This window comes from Trichomycterus rosablanca, chromosome 1 (genome assembly GCF_030014385.1).
Source record: "Trichomycterus rosablanca isolate fTriRos1 chromosome 1, fTriRos1.hap1, whole genome shotgun sequence".
Taxonomy (NCBI): Eukaryota; Metazoa; Chordata; class Actinopteri; order Siluriformes; family Trichomycteridae; genus Trichomycterus; species Trichomycterus rosablanca.
Genome location: NC_085988.1, coordinates 72,761,839 through 72,787,298, shown reverse-complemented (window position 1 = coordinate 72,787,298; position 25,460 = coordinate 72,761,839). Strand labels below are relative to the sequence as shown.

Sequence of the window (25,460 nt, the reverse complement as noted above, 5' to 3'; positions counted from 1 at the left end):
GCCACTGGCATCAAGGTCAGTCTTTGCACTGTATAGCCGATCCTAAAAAGTAATTTTCTGAAAGACTTGGAAGATTTTAAATGCCATATGGCAAAAGATTTTATGGTAAATTCTTAAGGAAAACATGAAACCCTCTTGTGGATAGGTGAGGATGGGCAGGATGTTCCCCTACTAGCATGACCACTATTCTAAACACAATGCAAAAAAAGTGTCCTTCAGTGGCCTATTCAGAGCCCTGACCCATCCTGTAGAAAATCTGTGGATGACCTTGAAGAGAACAATTCTGCACGGAAGAACAGGCAAATAGTCCCAAGTCTATGTGTGCAAAGCTGGTAGGGACATATACAAACAGATTGATGTCTGTAATTAAAGCAAACATGGCTTAACAAAATACTAAATCAGAAGACTTATCACTTTTCAAAACACTGTTATTAATTTAACAATTGTATGCATGTCAGTGGGCCATTATTTATATTTACATTGTAGGTGAGTAGGCGTCAACAGTGCTATTGTTTTCCACATACTTGCACTGTTCACCCCAGTGTTTGGAAAGATGCCACCAAAGCGGATTACCAAAGAAGATTTGGCACTCTATCAGGATTTAGGCATGCTGCCAAACAAGCATTAGCCAATTGAGACATTTGCTAACACTTCTGTGAGTTGACTGACATATGCACCCCTGACATGTTGCTGATACAGCACTGACATGGTGTGATGGCCTCTTGTTTGAGCTCATTTTCATGATTTAACACTTGCTAAATGTTTGTTACCACAGACTTTCATAACAAGTCATCTTTCTGAGTAAGCATCACCTACTAAAATATTAAAATTGATTTTTTTTATTATGTTGTGTCAAACTGTGCCAGAAATCCAGCTTGGTGGGATCTCACAGCCTTCACTAGAGCACAGATCTGATTGTGTGCACTCATGTGCTTTGTGCTGATTTTAGATAACAGATTACTCTGAAAGCAAAGGGTCAGGTTAAAATGCCGTTGATGCCGACTTTTGCCATTGGTGCAGGATCTAAAAGAATATTGCTATCTAAGTAATGACTGTCCAAGGGGCTTTGAGCCAGAGTTATTACCAATCAGTGTGGTAATAGATTCAACACTTATAAATGGAGAAAGGCACATTGCTGCAAGATGGATTATGTGGGGTTTGCGAGTTCAACATTGACACAGATTCACCGTAAATCATTATGCCAGAGACCTGGAATGATTTGTGCATTATGGGCAGAAAATAGAGTTCACCCAGTTAGTGTCGAGGGCATAATTCACATCCATCACCCATGCTCATGGACATCATCCTGATATAAAAATCCAGTATGAAAATGTGCAAGGTGGCACAGTTCACTGCTACGTATGTGCGCTGAAAGTGAATACTTAAAAGAGTTGTGACAAAAAAGAATGAAATTAAACAATAAAATGTTTTTATTCATATTCTAGTCATTTAAAACCTCAGATAGGGAAAATATGTGGCACAGAGGTCTAATATGCCAGCCCTCCAGCTTGTCTCAAAGTTTGGGTTTGAGTCTTGACAGTACCACCGACATGGCCAAGACACTCAAGTCATGTTTAAGGACGAGCTTTTTGTTGTCTTAACCATGTAAATGGATGTGACCATTAACTTATTACTCGTTGCTTCATGTTTTTTTTTGTTTTGTGCAATTGTTTTGGGGTTGCATGTACAATTTTGCCCAGGGTGCCTGATTGCCATAACCTGTACCCAGCATATATTCAGAAAAGCCACAATAAGCCTATAAACAGAAAAAGAAACAGCTGCAGAAATTGTTGAAAGACTGGCCTAACTTACATTACTCTGACAATTGTATTAATTTTTTACCCTTTCAGGAGCATACATATCTTCATAATAATTCGGACACCTTAGTGTTAATAATTTTGGAGCTGACTGTGTAACTATGAATATTCCCTTAGAAGTTCAAGAGAGGTTTTATTGTCATTTTAGCTATATACATGTACATATTGAAACGAAACAACGTTCCTCCAGGACCAGGGTGCAACACAGAACAAAAAGTGCAAGACAATATAATAAACACAGTGCTAATAAAACACAGTATGATGAGTACAAAAAGGCCTACAATAAATACAAAAGACATTTCTAATCTAAAACGTAATCAAAGAAGACAAGACTAGAGACAAAATTAGTATTGGAGAGTACATGGTACTGAGCAAATGATAAGTGAGGTAAAAAACATATTCTGATATACAAAGATCAGGCATAACATTATGACCACCTTCCTAATATTGTGTTGATCCCCCTTTTGCTGCCAAAACAGCCCTGACCCATCAAGACGTGGACTCCACTAGACCCCTGAAGGTGTGCTGTGGTATCTGGCACCAAGAGGTTAGCAGCAGATCCTTTAACTCCTGTAATTTGAGAGGTGGGGCCTCCATGGATCGGACTTGTTTGTCCAGCACATCCCACAGATGCTTGATTGGATTCTATCAAAACCAGCATTAACTTCTTCAGCGATTTGAGCTAGAGTAGCTTGTCTGTTGTATCGGACCACACAGGCCAGCCTTCGCTCCCCACGTGCATCAATGATCCTTAGACGCCCATGACCCTGTCGCCGGTTTGCCACTGTTCTTTCCTTGGACCACTTTCGATAGATACTGACCACTGCAGACCGGGAACACCCCACAAGAGCTGCAGTTTTGGATATGCTCTGACTAGGGTGGCCACATTCATAGTCACAAAAAGGAGGACATTACACCCCAAAAGGAGGACGTCATACCAGGAACAGGGGGACATAATACTGCAACACAGAATGAAACCATAACCCATATAACAGAGTTTTTGACCAATTTAAGCAAGAATTCTATTACAAATTACTGTTTTACTCACCATGTTGTGTCTACTTTTGATATTTAAGTTTGTTCCTCGCTGCCTCCAAAAGTTGACTAATTGACTCAAGTAGAGGTGTATGCAGAACAGAGCGAGCGGGCAAAATTCAACCACCCAATCACAGACTAGCATTTAGAGGGCGGACCTTCTGCGATTGGTGGGCGAGCATTTGTTTTGACATGTACCTGAGCCAATGACAGATAATATTGATTAAATTCATTCCAAAAGGAGGATTTTTAAGTGTCTGTCCAAGCGTTGCATGGGCCACCCTAGCTCTGACCCAGTCGTCTAGCCATCACAAGTGGACCCTTGTCAAACTCGCTCAATCCTTACGCTTGCCCATTTTTCCTGCTTCTTACACATCAACGTTGAGGAAAAAATGTTCACTTACTGCCTTGCACCTGTCAGTGGTCATAATGTTATGCCTAGTCGGTATACAGTTAGCAGCATAGGGTTTTTATATCAGCAGGGATATAAAAGAGTAAGGTGCAAAACAATACTCATGGTTTGTGCTGTATTAACAGATGTACAGTACCAGTCAAAAGTTTGGACACACCTTCTCTTCAATGTTTTTTCTTGATTATTTTTATTTTCTACATTGTAGATTAATACTGAAGACATTCAAACTATGAAGAATTATGTAGTGAACCAAAAAGTGTTAAACAAACCAGAATATGTTTTAAATTTTACCAGCTCTACCTCTGCACAACACAACTGATGGTCTCAAACACATTAAAAAAGCAACAAATTCCAGAAATTCACTCTAGACAAGGCACAAACATTAATTGAAAACCATTCCAGGTGGATACCTAATAAAGCTGGTTGAGAAAATTTCAAAGAGTGTGCAAATCTGTCATTAAAGCAAAAGATGGCTACTTTGAATTATCTAAAATATAAAACATATTCATGGTTTGTTTAACACTTTTTTGTTTACTACATAATTCCATGTGTTCCTTCATAGTTTGGATGTCTTTAGTATTAATCTACAATGTAGAAAATGTAAAAAAAATCAAGAGAAACCACAGGAATGAGAAAGTGTGTCCAAACTTTTGACTGGTACTGTATGTTAATAAAAAGCAGAACACGTTATATGTTTATAAGTTTATCTGGCTTTAAAAAACACTTTGGAAGAATCCGCCATGTTCAGAATGCGCGCGCTCTCTCTCTCTCTCTCTCTCTCTCTCTCTCTCTCGCGCTCGCGCGCTCTCTGAGTGCAGCTGGCTGAGCTCGCGGCGGAATCCGGATGTGATGAAAATCGTTGCAGTTAAAACTTTTCCTCAGGAGAACTGCAGAAGCTCGCGCCTAGTCTTCGTGTTAAAATTAGACTGTGTTTACCAAAAGTAGTTCTAAATTTGTGTTTCTATCGTGTTTTTGGACTCAAAGAAAGTTCAGTTTGCTGTTATTGGTGAAAGTCGGAATCGTGTTCGGTTTATTTGTACAGAAGATGGATAAACGAAGGACGCCTTGAAGTTGGCGTTGTCATGTCAGCTAGGTAACGTTAACAACCGTTTTCTGTCACACCCTTAATTTCCTTTTGTAGATATGTGAAAGCTTTTTAATACTTAAAACAACCTGACAAGACGTTAAAACGTGAATATTTTCGTATAAACTTGGTTACATGTGTAAGAAGTGGAAGCGGGTGGGGGGCGTTCAGAGAAACTTTCCACTCAGTTCCACGGCATTTTACATGATGACGTCATATTTCTCCTTAAGGAAAGCAACTGTGGTGAATGTTGGAGCTTTTACTTAGATTCTCACTTCAGTACTTTACATGCTCGCATTTTACTTTACTGTTTTTCTCCCCAGGCTTCGCGGCTGAGTCAGAACAAGGGGAGGCGGTGTGTTGTTTCGGGTGTGTTCAGTATCTCAGCGAGAAGTCTGGCTGATGTCCGCGGAGACAGTGTTGCCTCCAGAGGGGCCTGCAGGGCCGGACGAGCAACAAGAAGAGAGCAGTTTGCTTTTGGATATTTCTCAAGGTAAGGTGCATCTGATTACCTACTACTGACAGCTTTCTATCATCAGATAGAAAGGATCATCTCAGTGCAAAAATATAAACCAGTATCCCTAATTTCTCATTTAACACAATTAGTAGCAGAGTCTGCTTTGTTTAAAAGCTTATTTGATTCAAGCTTTCAGTACAAGAACACAGAAGTGTGAATGTTACCACATGGGTAGCGCAGTAACACTGACTATTATTAACAACAATAGAATGATTATATGTTTTTATAGGGCAGCAAGGGGATTTAGCTGGTTGAGTGGTGTCTGGAGTCTGGTGCACATCTGTGTATTCAGGTGGTAACCATGATGAAGCAGTAATTTAATATCAGATGGCTTCAAATCAGTTGGCTTATATGAATCACTTAGTTTCCACCATCCTTGTTATGTTTACACACCCAGATGTGTACTTTGTGCAAAAAAAAGCCTTAAAGGTGCAGACTTCTATTCTATTTGTGTATTAGTGTTGTGTGCCGGTTTGTGTCCGCATATTTTTGGCTGTGCTCCACAATGTAAGCCCTAGTTCTCTGAAAATAGGAGTACATGGCCTCTTTGTAAACTCTGTATTTTGATATTCATAAACATAATTTTGTTAATCGATGCTTGAACATGTGCTGCATGACATGATTTTGTTAAAACAGACAATTTACTTTAGTTTATTAATAAGCAGGGAATATAATGTATTGGAGAACTGACTGCTTAACTTGTTTTACTGTAACTGGCAGGGAGATTATAAACAGAATGTATTAGTTACTTAAATTATTCAGATAATTACCATCATAAAGTACAAAAGCTGCAGGTAAACAAATTGGAATCACTGGTAAATAGAATGCATGTAATACATTAAACTCATTGCCCGAGTGAATGAAGGATACTGCTAACTTTGTTATGGTTTTATTGGGAAAAACAGTAAGACTAATTTTGTACCAAGCCAACATTGACTCCATACCAAACAGCTTCTGCTTGTGATTTCAATACATAAAAGTTCATGTTTTTAATAACAATGACTAAAATGTATTTGAAACATGGATTAGAACTTTACAAGTTACAAATCAGCAATCAAATCAAATGTGTTGCTCTGCTCTCGGTCCTAACCAATTGTTTGCTAAAAGGAGTAAACTTACTGAGCATGTTACAAGCATTATGATGAAATTTTAATTAAAATATTGTTATTGTAAATATTGCCCAGTTTTATTTAAGGCTCTCATTGCAGCATGTTGCTTTAAGTGCAACTTTTATTTCAGACAAAACACAGTCTAAAGTGGTTTTTGGGCTGCTACAAAAATGAATAAAAAACATAAGGAAAACTAAACAATAAAAATAAACTTCGTAAAACTAGCTAATCTAGATTACTACTCAGTTTATTGTTGTTTTTAATAAAAGGTTAATATTAAAGGACAAAGGTTATAGTTAGTTTTTAACATTACCTCTATGATGAACACGAGATGGATGATCTTTGACTTTGGAGGCCAAAAGGTGAGATAAATTAAGGCAGTGTTTCATAAGATGGCATGTGTAGGTATATGGCATGCTCAAGTAGCTAAAACCTAGCTTAGCTTTTCATAGCCTGGCGATACATTTTCAGAAAAAGTTTCATTTTTAAAATGCTGTGCTGTTGAACATGCATCAGTGTTCTGTAATATTTTATGTTAAATAGGTGCTGGCTCCTGGAAAATGGGTCTTCTGTGAACATACATTCTATTTTAACCTTATAATAGACAATAAGCCTAAACATTACCTAAACATTTTGGCTGTGTGCTTCTTAATTTTCCTAATTTATGTTTGACATATATATACATTGAATGAATTAATAAGGCCTTCACAAAGTCTGTAATAAAGCAAGGTTATATTACATAAAAGTAGAAAACCCTTTTTAGTTTACAGTTACCAATTTAATTTGTCAGCTTTAGTCAAAGCATTTGGGTTGTTTCATTAGAAATATTAATGTTTTCATTATTGTCCAACTGAAGAGTAAAGGAGATTATCACATAAAATAAGCTTGGCTTCATTGTTTTCGGAACTGATCCGTTGACCAGCCTATTAATACCAAGCATTAATTCAGCAATGTCAAAAATAGCAATGTCAGGTTAAGTAAGCAATCCCAGCCTCTTGTGAACTGATTATCACATGGCAATCAAAGTCTCACAATTTACATTGGTTTTCTCACTAAGCTGCAGAAAAAGACAACCAAATGAACTGCATTGTGTTTTTATATAATCACTGTCTGAACATTTGGTTTCCAAAAACTAGCCTTGGGGTCTTGAAACACTATATCCTCTTTAAAATGTAAAGAAACATCTTTGTGCCAGCATTCTTTGTTTTGTATTTGTAACAAGTGTTAAAAACTAAAGCACTTGATTTTGCAGGAAAGAAGGCATGTGATCATGCTGACTCATAGTTTCTTACAGCTGTAAGCATAAATAGTTCATCCAAAACCAACATCAAAAATAGCAGGACTAAATTCAGAACAAATGATCACTGTTTTTTCACACTTTAAATCTATGTGGTTGCATTATTAGAAGGTGTTCATTAGACATCTGACAAATTTGACTTGAATGTAGTGTAGATGCAGCATGAATGTTTAGTGTGTTAAATTGTATAACATTTGCCCTGCCCTGCCCTTCCATATTTCCATCAGACATGTTTTCTTGCCATTTTACTTACACTTTACCCAAGCCACAGTTCAGATGGACATTACCTTGGCTGTAAAACCCTGGCAAGCAGGTATTGCACACCCTGAAGAAAAAAAGAGAGAGACATTCAGATTTCTGGCTCTGCTTTACCTCATTGCCCACACTGTTGTGCAACCAGTGGAATCTATTTTATCTGGCAATATAAAGCTGCACTTTCTTTTCTTAAGATTAAAACGAGCTGTTCTTGAGCCTGATAATTAAAAAATGTTTTTCTTTTAAATGCTTTGCAGCCATTTTCTTACAGACTGTGGTATGTTGGATGCAATTATTAGACTTGAAACAATATTTTTATTGTGCTCTAGCTTACCTCTTATTTTTTTACTTTTACAGATACATGCCAAAATGATACTAAGGAATCTGATACCACAGAGCTGAGCAGAACGTTGTCTTCTCAAGAGCACTGTGCTGATGGACAGGGCAATGGGATGGGAGAGAGCCAAACACATTCTGAACCTGTAAGAGGTAAAAGGTGTTACTTGATTGCTTAACAATGATTTAAAATGATCATTGCTGCTAGTGTCACACAGCTTTAGAGTCTGGAAAACCTGGTTGTGATGTTTGCCTTTGTTAATACCTGTGTGGCATGTTTTCACATGCTCTACCTGTGATTAATCTTGTATCTCCCTCCCTCTGCAAAACATATCATAGGTAGGCTGGCTGTTTTAAATTTCCTATAGATTTAAGTGAACAAGCCAGTGAGTTAGGGATGGACTGACTACTTGTCCAGAAAGGGTGTGTTCCTGTCTTTCATCCATTGTTTCTGGGGTAGGCTCTGGACTCTGACCAAAAGTTTCTAAAAATGATTGCATGTTTGTCATACACCAGTGGTTTGGCAGTCAGCTAGTTGCTAGTAGCTTTTACATACTCTCTTCAAGCATTGATAAATTACATTACCAGATTCTCAGGCTTATAATGAATGCAAAATTCATGGCTGCAATGTTAAGGTTACAAAAGTCAATAAAAATACAATGTTGAGCAACAAGACAAAAGATATTAAGAGAATCTACAGAGATGGTTAGATTTTAATGTCAAGCATAATATGCAGTCTTTATAAATTGTTTAGAGTTTTGCTTACTCATTTAAACACCTTACTGTAATCTTGTATCTCTTAAATTATGTAAAGTGACCTTGGGTATTAGAAAGGCGCTAAATAAATGAAACATTATTATTATCATTTATTATTATTAGTGCATAGACTCAAAACAAACATGAGGCAAAGATTGAACCCAGGTCACCAGGAACTATGTTTTTGTGCAACACTCACTCTACCAGCCCTGCCACCTTGCAACTCTATGCTTCAGTTATTGTCAGAATACTTTGACATTAATGTTGTCTTATGAAGGAAAAAATAGTGTTACTTTTCTGACCTAACTGAACATTTTGTAAATGTACTGATGGGTTGTTGCACAGGTTGGCAAATGTAAAGCTATGGCAGAGGTTGAACAATATTCAAAAGAGGTTATCTCTTGTCCAGAAAGACACTGCTAATTTACTACACAGCACTGTTCAAAATGATAGTCATGCATTTAAAAGTATGTCAGCATCTTTAACTATTCAAATTAGAACTTGCACTCGTATTACAAAAAGTAGTTTTGATCTTGACACTTTTTACTGATAATTGTAGTTTTAATTTTTCTGTCTCTTGCTGTAGCTCTGTCATGTGTTTGTATTGTTTGTTTGCAAGGTTTAAAAGGCCATAAACAGAGTACAACATAAAGCCTTAAGAGACTGATTCAGGGCTAACCTGCCTCGTTGTTCACCAATTGAATTGAATCATAGTTGACAAAAGTTCCACATGGTTGCCCTTGCCAAAGCCTCTCCTTGCTATGAGCTTGTGGGAGTAAGGATATCCCATTGTGGTTTGGCTGGCCTGAATCTGGGAATCACAGCTGAGAAGTTAAACTAATTCTGTTGAGAAACTTTTTTTCCTTGTATTATGTAAAACACATTAGAAATGTATGAAAAATAACAGGTTGAAAATGAGTAAACTAAGTTCTCACTAAGCATGGTAGCTTCTTTCAAGGTTTCTCAACCATAGACTATGTACAGTTTTGCTTATTTTTATGCAAATGAGTTTAAACAAGTCAGTTCAAATGGAAAAAAATGCTAGTAAAACCCCCTTTACTGGCAAAAAATTTGGAAACAGTGGTTGTGATTGGAAATAATTGAACACTTGTTTTATGAGGAAAGTTATTGACACACCCTCTTTCCACATTTCCATTGTGTGAGATTTTGGTTAGTGCAAGAAATTTCTATCATGCTGCTGCTATAAACCTAAACTTGGCACATGACACACACAAGATCATTTGGCACCAGTGATGCATTATATCAAAGGCAGGCTTTATTTTAAAATGTAATGACCTTTTGATAGAAGCAGTATGTATCTGTTTTGTATTTATTGACTTAGATTAATATGGTGTGTCTATTGATTGCTGGATTTGAATGGATCCTTGTGTCCTTTTACCCAGCAGACTCTCTGCAAACAAAGTTAATCTAAATAATATGATAGAACATCTGTCTTGATGGTAGTTGACTCTTTTAGGATGCTTTTGGAGTATGAAAGAGATGTAAATAAAACGCTATACAGATGACAGAACTCAGATTCCTCCGATACACATTTTAAAACATGTTAAGTCTATGTGGAGCTGCACTAAAGGCAGTCTGGCAGCTCCCTGTGACCCAACACATTAATAAAAATTTTTTTAATGTTTTCTTTCATTAATGTTTTTGTCGTTAGTTGTAAACCTTTTTAGTTTTCTCTCACTGATGTTATTTTCTCATTTAAGTCTTCTTTAGGCAGGGTTAGTATAACATGATATGGATTTGACCGGATTGTGGGTATCATCTATTGTAACACCGGCATTTTCATTCACATTTAGTACCTGGATATGTTTTTAAACATAATTTTGCTCATTAAACTGAAAGAAATGGATTCCTTTAGAGTGACACAACTACAAAAGGTCTATCATACAAAACTGATGTTAGTTCGGTACAGTTTGCATAGCTGATGCATGAGATGCAGTTGTGTAACTACTGCAGGAATGTAACAGAACTGCTTTAAAGACTCATTATAGAAACCAAGTTTTATCGTCACAGGTGAATCTTAGCATGTGTCAGATTGTAAAAGGTACAATCACTGTCAGGCAAAGTGATGATGATGGAAATGACTATCAAGGTGACATGTTCTTGGGTTACAGAGAAAGAAAGCTGGGGTGGGAGACGCTGCACTGATTGGTGAGGGAAGTTCACTGTTCAGATCATACAAAGTGATAATTAGAAATCCTGTGTCTTGCAGTAGAAGAGGAAATTGAAAGATAAAACTGTCATAAAATGGCTAGTGAAGTAATTTTCATTTTCCAATTTTATACTGGAATGGATTGTCTCTTACCCTATGCATAGTATGGGATGACCCACCTGACAAGGACCTTAAAAACACCCCCACCCCCAAAGTAATGGCTGCTTCACCACTTTTTAGCTGTCTTATTCTGGATTGGTAAATGTCAGATAAGTGTAGATTAATTTGAACTAAATAATTTATCTTACATTCTGATAAAGTCTTAGATGGATTGATACACTATAACTCATGTGACAATATATAGAATATTAAGTATTTTTAGTCAGTTCTTTATCTTCCCAATATTGTGTTGATGACTCTTGCTTGTGTGATATATTTCATAATGAATTTTACAAGATGGTAAAGTTAGTTGCAACAGCTTTATATGACACCATTGTCATATAAACGGTGGGAGGCTGACACATTTGCTTATTTTGTGCTAATTAAGTAAGTTAATGTTTTTTACAAATATTTAGTACAATGTGGAGCAGACACAGAAGCAAAACAGGATTTCTAGGAAGACTACTGATCACTTAAACAGGTTAAATTAAGTGCTATACATTCAGAAATCTCCCCACGTTTGGGCTTTATTCTAGATTACCGTAGCAGGTTTTTATTTCATAGGTCCTTACTATGAAACACAAAGTCAATTAAACTTTATTTACTGTCATTACTCCTGATTGTATTTTGCATAGAATTCAAATTAGACCTAAATGTGTAAAAAATAGTTAAAATGCTAACACATTTTAGTCCCAGACAATATGATATGGATTATTTGTTTTATAGAAAAAGGAAAAGAAAGGATATGGCACTGTGTTTCTCTGCATTGGCTATTTAAGCAATTTCATTTTAAAGAATGGCTTCATAGTAGTCATTTTTGCACGAAATGCTAATTTTATCTGATCACGTCTCTAAAGCAAGGGCCCATTAGAACAGAGGGCTAATTTTCAAGTGATTACTTCGCAGTGGGTCATAAAATCAAAAACAGTGTAAATGGGGTGAAATGCTACCACAGGGGTTGATTATAATAGCCATTGTGGTTTTACCTCTGTAATAATTATTTCCTTATTGTCTTGGGTGTAGATAACAGTTTAATTCATATGGACATTTCAAAGATTTTAATTAGCATTCTGTTAAACCTAAATAATGTTCCCATGTTTAATCTTATGAAGTTGTTACAAATTCCATACTCACTTTAATGTCAACATTTAGTTGCTGCACTGTAAAAAAAATGTTAAGCTTATTTTAAAAAATCTGTTCACACAATAAAATATATCTTGGATCTGAATCTGTGTAAAATGCTGAACTACAGCTAGAAAAGTTGGAATGTCAACAATTAGTGTCCCCAGTTTCCAAACCATTAAAAAGTCTCATTAAAAGGAAAGCTGAAAAAACCCAGTGCTAAACATGTCTCTTTTTTTTGGAATGTGTTGCAATCATTACATTCTAAATTTGTTGATATTTACAAAATGCAGTGAAATTGATCAGTAAAATCACTGGAGATTTTAGAGAATTAACAAATCCCAGATTCTTCTTTTTAATGCATTTTACTAAATGTCCCAACTTTTCTGAAAATGAGGTTGGTACTTTACCACTGTCAGAGCCAGACCTGCCTTGACAGCTTCCAAAATTCTCCACACAACATGGGATGGTGCCTGTCAGCAAAGTGGAGAAAAAAAACACTTCAAATTAAAGTAGAGCAGAGGGGATTACTGGCCTTCTAACAGGGTTTTGGCTTTAATGTTGAGGTTAAACCGCATTTCTGTTATAGAGCTCTCTGGTGATGTGGCCCACTCTGGCCCTCTGTGTTTGCAGGTTCACTGGTTCCGTAGTAGGTCATTCTGTTAGGCCTATGATCACTCTGCGGTGACCAAGAAGCCAGAGCGCATACAGCGCTAAAATCGATATGGCGGTCTCCCGTTAAAAAGCCATTCAAAAGCACACAAGCCCCTCTGTCCTTTAACCTGATTTTTAGGCTTACGGTCTTGATTGCCACTCAAACCCAGAGCTCAGTGACCCACAGCTGTCACATTAGTGCTGTTAATGTTAGATTGATATAGAGCAAATAAAGGAACTATGTCTATAAATATTTTTTGTGAACTGTCTAGTCCTTCGTGGATTGGGTAAAAGTGCTTCCCCCCCCCCAGGTCTTCTGCACTCATGCTCTCTTTTCCTGGTCACTGACACAATACCCATTGTACCCAAGTGTGTTTGTGATGCAGATGGATAATAATTGTTGAATAAACTTTGCAAATACTGTAGTTTGTTTTATTGTAAATCCACCACTCTGTATGAGATTTTGTTTTTAGTATGGTGGAATCTGTGAGTCATGTGTGTAACTGAAACTGAAAATACATCCCTCCCTCATCTTGCCCCTCTCAAGACTGTGTTGCTGGGTTTTTGTTTGGAGTTGTTCTGGAGGCTGGGTGGAGCACGTCGGTGCAGGCATTCTGGCAGCTGCCCCAGCTGCCTGGTCTGAGTCACGTCATAACTGATCTTTTGAGAAAATGTGGTAGCTGTGTAAAAACGCTAAATCGGTACAAGATGTGCATTTTATAACACACTTGTGATGAAGTTTTGCGTTGATATATTCCTGTTTTCTGGAAACAGCAGCATATCAAATTTATAATAAGACAAAAGCCAAACTGAGTAAACATGAAACATACAGTTTTTGTCTTTTAATATTTTATTTATTAATTAAACTGGACCTGTGTGGAAAAAATGCCTATTTAGTTACTCAATCAGTTAACCGAGTTTAACTGATATCTGGGTTAAATTAGGCTTGACACACCCAGGCTTGATTACTGCCAGCCTTGTTAAACCCAAACATTGCTTAAATAACACCTTTCCAGAAGGAGCAGTTGGAGCATTGGAAGCAGATCATGTGGCTGGCTGGGCATGTCCACCTCACGGTGTTCAGGACCTGCTGGTAATGTCCTGGTACCAAATCCAATTGCAATCAGAAATTTTCAACCCCCATACTTTTGACTATTTTGTCCTGATGAGATTGCTAAGGGCTCTGGATGAAATTTTGGGTTTTCTCCTTTGGCCAGGCAGGTTTGCACCTGCACTTTTATTTTGGACCTTCTGGACAATACTCCCACTGGTGTGCTAGGAGTGTTCAAGGTCTTGAGAATTTTTATACCCACTGCCCTTTTAATGCAAGAAATCTCCTCTCTTAGCTTTTGTTACAGCTTCTTAGTTTTCACCACGGTTGCAACACACCGTGAACACTTGGTGTTTATATAACACATTACAGCTGAAGCAAATTAAGCCTGTTTTTTAAAATAATGCATCTTTTATCTTTGTTCATTTGTTGCATTATTCAACTTATGAACACTTAATTTAAAGCAAAATCTAGTTTTACCCAGAAGTTATTATTTTTATAATTACATATCTTCGGTTTGTTGTGGGGGTGTTAGGCAGGTGGTTCTAATGTTTTGTTTATTAATTCATTCATTCGTCGTCTTTTTTTTACCACCTACCGTTTTTAAACCTTGCACTATGGTTTTAACGTGTTTGTTAGTGTTTTATGAGTCATCGTTGTTGTTGCCATCTTTTTAAAGTTTGTGATTTTATTTAGTCTTCACAAACCACGGAAGTAACACTTGTCCTCTCTAGTAAATGCAACTATGTTGATAAATGTAATTAATTTTAATTACAAATTGTAGTCTGCTCTGCTGATCAGGCTTTACCGCCATAGCTGGATGTTATTGTTTGTTTTTTGGTGTATTGAATAAATGAATTAGGATGTTAATGATTAACCACTAACCAGAAAATAACTCATTTTTTGGCTGATGCTTTTGATTAAAAATATAGTGCATTTATGTTATTTAAATCATGAATGACTATGCATTAAAACCACAAATGGAAGCTGTTCTGTATCAGTATGGTGTGTGACTGGATGTCATACATGTCAATCTGTGCACATGTAAATCTATGTGTATCATACATGTATATTAACTTCACTAATGTTGTCAGCTTTAATACACCAGCTACACCTTTATTAATTATGATTAGCATGTTCATTTAACTCTTGTTATGAACTGTTCTACCTATTCTCAAAATTCTGAATGTTGAACTGGTTTGGCTCATATTGTTAATGGTTATTTTACTGTTCTTCAATACTGCCATGTTTCTTACATTACACTGTTTTATATTAAATGAGAAGAACTGTTGACGTGAAACTCAGTGATATGTTTAATATTTTATTAGGACACTATAAGCTTGTCAGTTATTGGTTAAAAGAAATAAGTATTACCAAAGAATTTCTTTACTCTAGATTTACTGTAATTATATTAAAAAGATTGGATTTCCATTATTATTATTATTATTATTTTATAATAATAATAAGAATTATTATTATTTTATTTATTATTATTATTATTATTATTATTATTATTATTATTATATAATGATGGTTAATTAATTTGCATCCTGAATTTGTCAGGCAGAAATAGATGATGGATTAGTGGTATAAACTGAAGATAATCTATGCCAGATTTACCCCTAAACCCCACTACACAAAGGAAGTCCTTGCATTAAAGCTGGAAGGTCAGCTCATGTATGAGCTTTGTGCCAAAGGAAATTTTCTTTAAAAATCTTTTGTAATAATCTTCATTCTGTTTTTCCCCCCTGTAATACAAATACAAATTCTCATGGTTTTGTGCTATGAGAATAAGCTATATCCCCTTGAACTGAAAACTATGTTTGTTTGGAGGAAAAATGCCTCCCCAGGCTGTTTTTGTATAAGACAGGAGCTCTGCCAGAAGGTCATAGCACGTTTACAAAGTAGCTTTTCAATCAGAGAGACAGACCCACAGGAACATTTAATGAAGCAGGACAGAGAAATCCAATGTGGTATAATGGTTTATTTGGTATAACGGGCAAACTATCTGTTAAGTTGGAAAATGGGAAAATACAAATAATTGTATATATAGGATTGCCTGTAACTGGGAAGTAGCACATTGTAAATGCAGTTTTATTTGGCAGCATGGCAAGTATTTGTCCATTGCAATGTTTATTGCTACCCAATTGTTTTTAGAAAATTAAGAAAACAAACAAACAAAAATAAAAAGGTTTAGATGGGTGACATTAGACATATAGACATGTAGTAAATCACTATATGTCTACTTAAGACTTGTTTACTGACAATAGTGCAGATGAGCACATGTGTCTGTGTATATAATTTTTTGTCCTACATCCTCCCAAATGACCATTTTTCTAGTCAGTCTTGTTTATGCTACTCCTTGCCATTGATGCTCCTACATATTAGTTCTTGGGAGGTCTATGATGCTCTTGCTTTGTGTCTTTGGGGTGCAATTTTAAATTCTTTCAGCAGAGCTATTTTCTGTGACACAGTAGCGAGAGTGTTTATCCACAGTTTTACATAGAGAGCGGTGCAGCTGTGGCACAGGTCCTCTCCAGGCACTGTGCTGCATGGTCCCTGTGTGGGGTATTCGTCGAACACATGGTGACAAATGGCAATTATATTTGTGTGTTCTTCATGAATCCATCAAACATTGGCCTTTTAAAAATGCTCCCAAGATATTTCAGCCTGTCAGCTACAGGGGACCAAATTGGGATGCTGCTTAGACAGTCAAGAAGCACTCACCCCCAGTTTGCCTGCGATGTGTTTGACAGAGTGTGTAGAGAAATACCATGTATTATTCAACTACAAATGTACACTCTCAACAGTTGTTGATATGTTGGAAGTGGTTGGAAGTGCAGTTTCCCTTCCATGGTTATGTACAACCACAGCTTTCAGATTACTAAATGTTTTTTTTAAGGCATTATATTTTTTATAATTGTTTAAGGTGTTGCCCTTTTTACATCACATCGGGGATGGTCCCTGGATTATTTGTCATGCTTGAACTGGCTTTAGTTAAGTGTTTTAGTAGATATACTGTGTCTTTGTCTAAACAATGCATGTATAGCCTGTTCCTTGGCTTGACTTGGTACCTGCAATATTAAAGGTCTCCAGGGTGGTATGAAATGTAATTGTTTATTTACTTTTTTTATCTGGTGGTTTTCTATTGATTGTTTATTCAATGTAAAATCTAAGCTTAAATTCAATGGTAGATGGGGCATATTTAGAAGGTGTATTGAGGGTCAGAGAGTTCTTAATACATAGCAGTATGTTTTATCAAGAATTTGTCTTATCAAGGACTTGTGCAGCCAACCACAGTTCTGGCGCAGTGACAGGGCACAACATCACTCCTGTGTAACAGACTTTATGTTTACTTGTCATTTGAAGTGCTTGTAAACATTTGACAGTACTGTGTAAACAATTTTTAAACGTGTTGCAAGGTGTCTAAGTTGCTTATTGAGACACAGCAAGGGTGGAAAAATCCTCAGCCTGGGCGTCTGCAACAAGGAGATCTTGTGTCTGGGTTATGTGTTTCCAAGTGACAGCTAGCAGCTTTTCTTTAATTAACCGGAAATTCACCACTGCATGTTTTATGGCTCATTTATCACATACCTGCATATCAACCATCTCAACAAGTGTGCATATGCAAGGGGGCAATGAAGATGCAAAATCCATTTCTGTAAAAACAAATACACAGATCCACATGCAGCCAGACTCAATACTAGCACAAAACCTTAGTTTGTAATTTTAATGCTTAATAGTTCTATAGTTCCTTATTTAAATTTGAAAGGTGTTTTAGCCCTATTTCAAACAGCCGTATGCCAGTAATTGTCCCTGTGGCAGAAGATTTAAAAATCCCCTCATCTGGTCCAGGCAAGGTCCATAAAGACAGTTTGACAAGTTTGGTGTGGAGGATATTCGGTGTACTGTGTAGAGCATTATACAACAGTTAGTTCCGACCGTACAATCTGATTGGTTGAGAAGCCTTCTAAACGTGCTGATATTCGTGACAACAGCACGGGCTTTTCACACCACAACGGTATTACTCCGCTGACGCGTTGCCAGTAACGACAAGCTGCATGCACACTGTTGTAATATGCCTTTAAGACGTTAAAGGGTTAACACAGAATACGGAGTTATGCTCGATGCCGTATACGCATGCGTGGGTTCAGTTTAAGGATGCAATAAAACAAAGCTCTACTGAACAGTTTATCTCCTGTATTTCTTTCCAGTAATACTTCACACACAAACGTGCACGCAGGCGACACAGCTCCCGATCACGTTTTAAATCCGTGATCTGATATACAATCTATCGCACTGTATAGGGAACATAACCAATTGTCTAATTCACTCTCTAGTGCACTGTGTAGCGAACATAAATCCGTGATTTGATACACATTCTAGTGCACTATGTAGGGAACTTTAATGTGTTTGTAACGCGAACAGTTAGCATAATAGCCCAGTTAGCAGCTTCTAAGAGTTCTGTTATCACCCGTATATCCTCTGGTGTATGCAAGAGGTTTTTTTATTTCTTTTTTTCCCTTCGGAGGTTCTTACCTTTTTCTTGTTGTTGTTCTTACCTCCCTGAAATGAGTTTTTGCAACTTGGAATGTCTGCTTTGTAGTGTTAAACTTTATATTGGTTGTGGAACTACTTTTTGGCGGAAGATGTTGTCAATATTAAAGCATATTTATTATTAAATTTAGGGCGTCTTTGATTTATTTTCTTTCTTTATTTTGTGAAAACTGTTGTATAAAAGCAATAGAACACTTGAGGTCGTGTGTTATCACGAATAACATCACGGCTGTGATGATCTACGGCCGAATCACAGCCGTGATGTTATTCCTGATAACACACTCCCTCTCGTGTTCTATTGCTTAACTGACCTCATCTTCATAAAACACCTTTGGGATAAATTGGAATGTTGGTTGCGAGCCAGGCCTTCCTATCCAGCATCAGTGATTGACCTCACAAATGCTTTTTTTTTTTTGACTAAATGGGCACAATTTTCCACAGATAAATTCTGAGATTTTGTTCAAAGTGCACAGAAGAGTAAAAGCTGCAATAGCGGAAAAGGAAATTCCCCTGTCATGTTGGTCGAGTTTCACAAACATACACTTTTGAATAGGCAATTATGGCGAGCAAAATGCAAAGTTTGAAAGCAAAAGGCAGTAGGGCACAAATATACAGAACCAACATAACAATCGTTTAAAGCTCGGTAAGTGTCTAGTTTGTCTGGTGTAGTTGCAGAGTGAGGAGGTTCTTGCTTTAGAACTGAATGTGCAGGTGCTTTTGCTCCTGTCTTATCAGGTAGAGTTCCAGCATCTATTCATACATGTAACACGCAGAGTGGGAGTGCCTGAACAGCATGCCAGCATGGGCTTTATGATGAGCAGAGACAGCACTCAAATTCTCAGTCACACCTAGGCCACTGTTCAGAATAGACTGACTCCTGATAATGAATCACAGCAAGTGTTATTCTCTTATGTCTTTGTAAAATAATCTGTATGCAGATTGATGAGCTTTTCTTTTTATCATGTTTGTTGTACACCTTCAGTTATTAGGGTAATTAAATTTGATCATTTAACCTAATCAAAAATCACATATGCCTGATCATTATACATTTTGTATATTATTGCCAAAACATGAAATAACATTCAAATTAATCCATTTTGGCACGGATTGTTTAAGACACACTAAAAAATGATAACATTTGCTTTTGTTTTTCTAATATGTTTACATATTGGTATTCTACTGCAATTTCTGCTTTTTCATACTCCTGTCAAATTTGCAGAACCCAGAACCTTTTTGCTTAAGACACTCCCCACTTAGGGTATAACACTAATGCAACCAAAAAGGCAGTTATAATATTAATAGAAAGCTGGCGCCTTAATGCAACCAGTTTATAACCTCAGCCAACTGACTTCAGCTTTCAGCAGCACTCACAAAAATTGCAGCTGAGGTTCTAACCCGGATCCCAGCAGTTGTGGGCTGTGCTGGCTCACACATGCACTCTTAATTCTAATGCGAAAACTAACAGTTGATGAAAGTCATAAAAAATTCTCTACTGTTTCTTGATGTCTGTACAGTCCAGCCTCAGTCTTCAGGGCTTCTGCAGCTACCCAGTGAGGGAGAATCTAAACAGCTGCACAATGGTCTGCACCCAGGCCTGAGTAATGGCCACAGAACTACACGAGGGTTAACACAGCCTGCAGCCCCTTCTGCTTCTTCATCTGAGACAAGGAAACATCCACCTCCCGTGTCTCAGCGCATGCAGAAGAAACTCCGTTCCAGCCTGTCCGTCAACAGTGACAGCAGCAGAAAAAGCAAAGGCAGTTCTACGGGCTCCAACAAACCTGGTTCCTCTCCAGAGGGTAAGCAATAATACATGAACTATTGCAAATATGCCTATGTATTTTTTGCCTAATCATTTGCACAATCACTTTAATCTTCTCTCTATATGAAACCACAGCTGCATTAATAATGCATAAATAATGCATTTAAAGCAACGCAGATAGCTCAGATAACAACTCCGATAACTCACTTTACATATTTCACTTCCTAATTTTGTGCTTCAAACATCATACCAGATTGACTGGAGTGTATCTCGTTATGTGTAATTGCTCACACAAAATACTTTACATGTTGAGGATCTTTGATATTCAAAAAAACCCCCAAAAAAACATCTAGCACCTTGTCAGATCTGATGATGATTCAAATGCAGTAATGAAGGAGCTCACTAGTGCATTAGTAATGGTCACCAAGGTGTGACCTTTTAACAAGGCCTTGGCGAGTGGGGGGTCTGCCATATGTCAGCTCCACCTCTGCATGGGCCGTAGCTCTTCTCTCTTGTAGTGTCCCCTCATTAAAAGCTGCTTTCTGGTCCTGCAGCACACACCCCTGCCCGTTCCAACCCACCCTTTTTCATTTGTGCATACTGCTCTGACTTTGTCTATTTTCAGTAATCTTTGTTTTCTTTAAAACTGCTCTTTATACAAAAATGTCTGATACTTCACTACATACATTCACTGATCTATTCATTACAGATATGGTAATTATTGGCCTGCATCAAGCAAAGAAAAAAAAAATTATTTTTACTCATTATTAAAACCTGAAAAGATAATAATGGCATTTCTGCAGTACCATCAGTTGATTTAAAAATCTTTTTACCATGAATGGGTGTAGATCCTGAATGCATTTGTGTTGTAAGCATGCACTTACATCAGTCCACTTATCTTATATGCACTTATTTTAGTAATTAAATCCATTATATCTCAATATTTGCTGCTTTTATGATTTGCTATGTCATATAAAAATACGTATTTTTAATTCTCAGTTTCTTATACATTTTGTCTTTGAAAGCTCCAGCTTTTCTTTTTTGGGCTACTCAGTAGTTCTAATTATTCCTCCCCTTTTCAGTATAAAATTACGAATGATAAATATACTAAGACATTCAGACAAATCACAAGTATGTCTATTGCAGTGCATGCCTGAATTCATAGCTGTTATTTGTTATTGTTGTTCTGTGGTGTTCTGATGAATCATGCATCACATGGCCCATCATATTGTGTAGCTCTAGATTGCTTACTTGACTGTGCTTTTTAAGTCTCTATGGCTCAAGCATGTCTCTTCTCTGTCTTTATTCTTACTCTTCTTTATTATTTGGTATCTGAAGCAGCATTCAGACTTCTCTCATTTGAGTGTTTTTGCACAGTTGGCTGCTCTGCACCTGTTCCAGCTTGTTTCATGTCATGCTACCCCTCTTTTTGATGTTGGCCTTTGGGTTTTTTCAAATGTCTCATGCCGTTTCCTCCGAGGTACTTGGACCGTTTTGGGTCTTTCAGATTCTGAGATTTTTCTGCTTTGGCTGACATTAAGCATGAGCACGCTGCTAGAGGTGATGTCAGTTTGGCAGGAGAGAGAGGCATTCATGTCCTCGGCATTCATTACCCAGCTTCTTATTCCTCACAGTTCATTATAATCACTGTTGATAAATTATACATCCAAGAGAATACAAAAGAAACTGTATCACATACATCTGCATCGAGCAACTAACAGTAAAAATATGAAAAATGAATTTCTGGACAGATCTGATGTTAATTAGGAGCTGCCCGAGGGATTTTTCAGTAGCTGTTTATTCATTTACTTTAATAAACTAATTTATCCTGGACAGGGTCACTCTGAGTCTGGCCCAAACTGAAAACACTGGTCAAAACGGCAAGATCTATTGTGGCACACCACACACTTACACATTTACTTACCTAACTCATTAATTTAATGAACAATTATACAACCTCCATATCAGCCTTGTTAAAAATAAAATAAGTAATGTTCCATCAAGCAGCAAAGACTGTAACCAAACACTGACATTTGCTTTTACATCACTGTGAATACATTTTAGCCTCCACTTCTTTGCAAAACTGCTTTAAATTAGAAACTACAGCAAGAAGGCCCTGGGTTCGATTCCCAAGCGGAGCGGTCCTGGTCCTTTCTGTGGAGTTTGTCTACAGACGTGTGTTAGAATCGCCTAAAAATCGCTTGTGACTGTGTTTAGCATTGAACCTGAACTTATAAATCATGTGTAACCTGTAACTACCTGTCCTGTCATGGATATAAAAATAGTGTAAAACATGATGTCTTACATTTTTAAGGGTCCTCAGGTAAACATGTGTTCATTTTGATTTCTGACTATAGAACAGGAATATTGCTACTTTTCTATTAATTCTGTTTGCCTGGCTTCTTTTTTTTTTTGTTTGGAGATAATGTCTGTTAGTGTAGTTTGGTATTGACATAGACCTAACCTATTGTAGCTAAATAGTAAAGGTCTCTGATTTAAGCCCCACTGTCTCCAAGTTGCCTCTTTTGGCCCCCTAAGCAAGACCTTTAACCCTAATTTGCGTGCATTGTATTTGCATTGTATGGCCAAAAATCTGGATAAAATCCTCTGCTAAAGGCCTTAAATGTAGAGCCTAAGACTTATTCTTTAGCTTTTGTAATGAACTGTTCTCTACCACCGTTGTATAGAAAACGCTATTCCGAATGTTGAACTGGTTCTGCTCACAGATGTTTATGATCATCTTACTGTTCTATGGTACTGCCACATTCACTATGTTAACACTGTTTATTAATCGATAAAACAGGAAAATGTTGATAGGAAGCTCAGTTTTGTTTTATATTATGATAAGATGCAGTGAGCTTGTAGGTTATTGGTTAGTCAACGGCCAATGTCAGTCATTTATTCGATTAAAAGAAATTGGCAAACGTGCGCCAATAATTCATATTGTATTAATTATGAAACCGAACAAAAGACAGTTAAAAAAGACAAAGTAAAAAACCTTAGTATTCATGTCATCTCAAACATTAGTAATTTGGAGTCATGTGCAGCAGTCATATAATAGGCTGTAAAAGAGGTTAAATGTTAATCAAGAATGAGAGAAATTGTGGTATTAGTGCAATTTGCCAGTAAAAATCTTGGACACTGCTAATCAGCTTTGCGGGATCAAGCCTGTGCTTTTGCATAATGATAACACCATTATTCCTAAAGCCACTAATCAACCCTAAAGTGGAATTCATTTCTTTGAATTTTTCTGATTTCTTCCATCTCTCCTCCCTGCTTAGCTGGTAGCCTCCCTACTTTGAAACACGCCTACACACTTACACTGCGGTTGGTATATCATCCAAAATGTACCAATGAACGTCGGTAAATGCATGAATGTGGGAAAAAGTTGTATTACCTAATTACTGTTAATGATCTTGAGTTTTTTTTTTTTTTCAAAATATAAACTGCAAGTTTGGATTTTAATCCTGCTGTTTGTTTGTTTTTCCTTTCTGCATGGACTTCATGGATTCAGACTGCTGTGTGCACTGCATCTTAGCCTGTCTGTTCTGCGAGTTCCTCACCCTGTGCAACATGGTGGTAGCTCAGGCATCATGTGGTGCCTGTACATCAGAGGCCTGCTGTTGCTGCTGCTGCGCGGATGACCTCGGTGACGACTGCAACTGTCCCTGCGACATGGACTGCGGCATCATGGATGCCTGCTGCGAGTCCTCAGATTGTCTGGAGATCTGCATGGAATGCTGCGGGATCTGCTTCCCCACATAAAAGCCTCGCTCGCCTGTAAAGAGAAGCACACGAGGTGGTGCCTATATTTGAAAATATGCGTGTGTGTGACCATGCATGTATGTATTTACACACTTCAGTGAAAAATACATTTATAAACTAAAAGGACTTACACATTACACGTGTGTATGTTAAAGCCATGTACTGTTTTGTGTTACTATGACTGTTAATTACTCTATTATCTCATCTGCTTTTAAAAATATTACTGGATAGACTTTTCTGAAAATGATCGATTACTACATGTCATTACACAGGTCTTTTATTCATTTTAATGGTTTATGACTTACTGTTTATATCACTAACAAGCGAACAAATACATCTATTCATTTCCTGTTTACATGTGCAGCACCTGGTCATATGTAAACACAATTTTGAGGCCAAAGTGGGTGTAGGCCCCTGGGAATCATCAGCCTTTGGCCTTTATATGAGCTGTAAGTGTGTGGGCCACTGTTGGGGCCAGGTTGTACTATAAGTGGACATGCATCTTTGTCAAGTATTAAAGCCCCAAGTGAGACCGCACATGTGAGCCAGTAATAGTGCCAAGGTAGGTTACATGTGAAAACTATGTAGGCCATTGTCTTTTGGCACCGCATGACAACAAAAGTAATTAATGTAATGGTTTCATTATTTCTTACCCTTACATGTTGCACTAATCATTAACAAATGGTCACTGACAGATCCAAACAAACAGCTCAAGATCAATAGTTTTTTTTAATTGTTTTCCCCTAAATTGTCTTTTTTTTTTTTTTTTTTTTTTTTTTTTTTTCTTTTTTTTTTTTTTTTTTCAAATTCAGGTTCTTGCTTTTAACTGTTGTTCTTTTTCTTGGATTATAATTATACAGTTGTATATGAAAGTTCAGACATCTCGTGTTATTACTGAATTAAGCATTCATTAAAAAAAATATGCACCTACATTTTTAGAAAAAAGGGGGTATTAAAATGTTTCCTGTAGAATTACCTTCTTTTTACTTGAAAAATTAACAAAATCACAAACAGTCTAAACTTTTGCACAAGGCTGTTTTATTATTATTATTATTTTTGTCATTTGTAAGAGATAAGTCATTGCCATGCCAATTAGAAAAGAATTAAGAAATTAGAAAAAAACTGCAATTTGTTGTCTGCATGAATGAAGGTTACTAATTGTTTGTTTTGAGACATGGGACTAGTATGTCTTTATAACTCAGTCAGCATCTAATTATATAAGGGTAGATAAAGTGTTTTTTTCTGCTCAAAACAACACTGTAATTTCAGATTTACATCTCTTTTAGAATGTCAGGGATCAACACTTTTTGGGTGTCTGTTAGTCTCATTAGAAGCCTTGTGTTTTGAACTGCCTTCTTGTTTAAAAAAGCTTTCTTTAAACATTGTCTACTGTAACTTACTTAATTACATCTCTATAAAATTATCAGTAAAATATTAATAACCCTTTATCCTACAGCAAGTAACTGTAGACACTGTTAACTGAATACAAAGGTTTTTGATCATTATTTTAAACTGGTAAAGAAAAAATGTTTTATAATTAATCCACAAAAAATGATTTCCAACAAGTTAAAATTAAATGGATTCTGCAACAATACAATACAA

General features: G+C 36.8%; 1 protein-coding gene across 1 annotated transcript; it reads left to right on the top strand.

Moving 5' to 3' along the window:
• The first annotated feature begins 4,247 nt into the window (after positions 1-4,247).
• On the top strand, positions 4,248-24,595 carry mdfic (MyoD family inhibitor domain containing). The gene is made up of 5 exons (XM_063006381.1): positions 4,248-4,357; positions 4,672-4,841; positions 7,884-8,015; positions 19,846-20,130; positions 23,608-24,595. Exons 2-5 carry the CDS (start codon positions 4,751-4,753, stop codon positions 23,856-23,858), a joined length of 759 nt encoding a protein of 252 aa, XP_062862451.1. The 5' UTR covers positions 4,248-4,357; positions 4,672-4,750; the 3' UTR covers positions 23,859-24,595.
• Positions 24,596-25,460: the final 865 nt, after the last annotated feature.

Coding starts and splice junctions, on each gene's coding strand:
- mdfic (XM_063006381.1), top strand. CDS start 4,751: ATGTCCGCGGAGACAGTGTTGCCTCCAGAGGGGCCTGCAGGGCCGGAC. Junction 4,842..7,883: donor GCTTTTGGATATTTCTCAAG/GTAAGGTGCATC, acceptor TTACTTTTACAG/ATACATGCCAAAATGATACT. Junction 8,016..19,845: donor ACATTCTGAACCTGTAAGAG/GTAAAAGGTGTT, acceptor ATGTCTGTACAG/TCCAGCCTCAGTCTTCAGGG.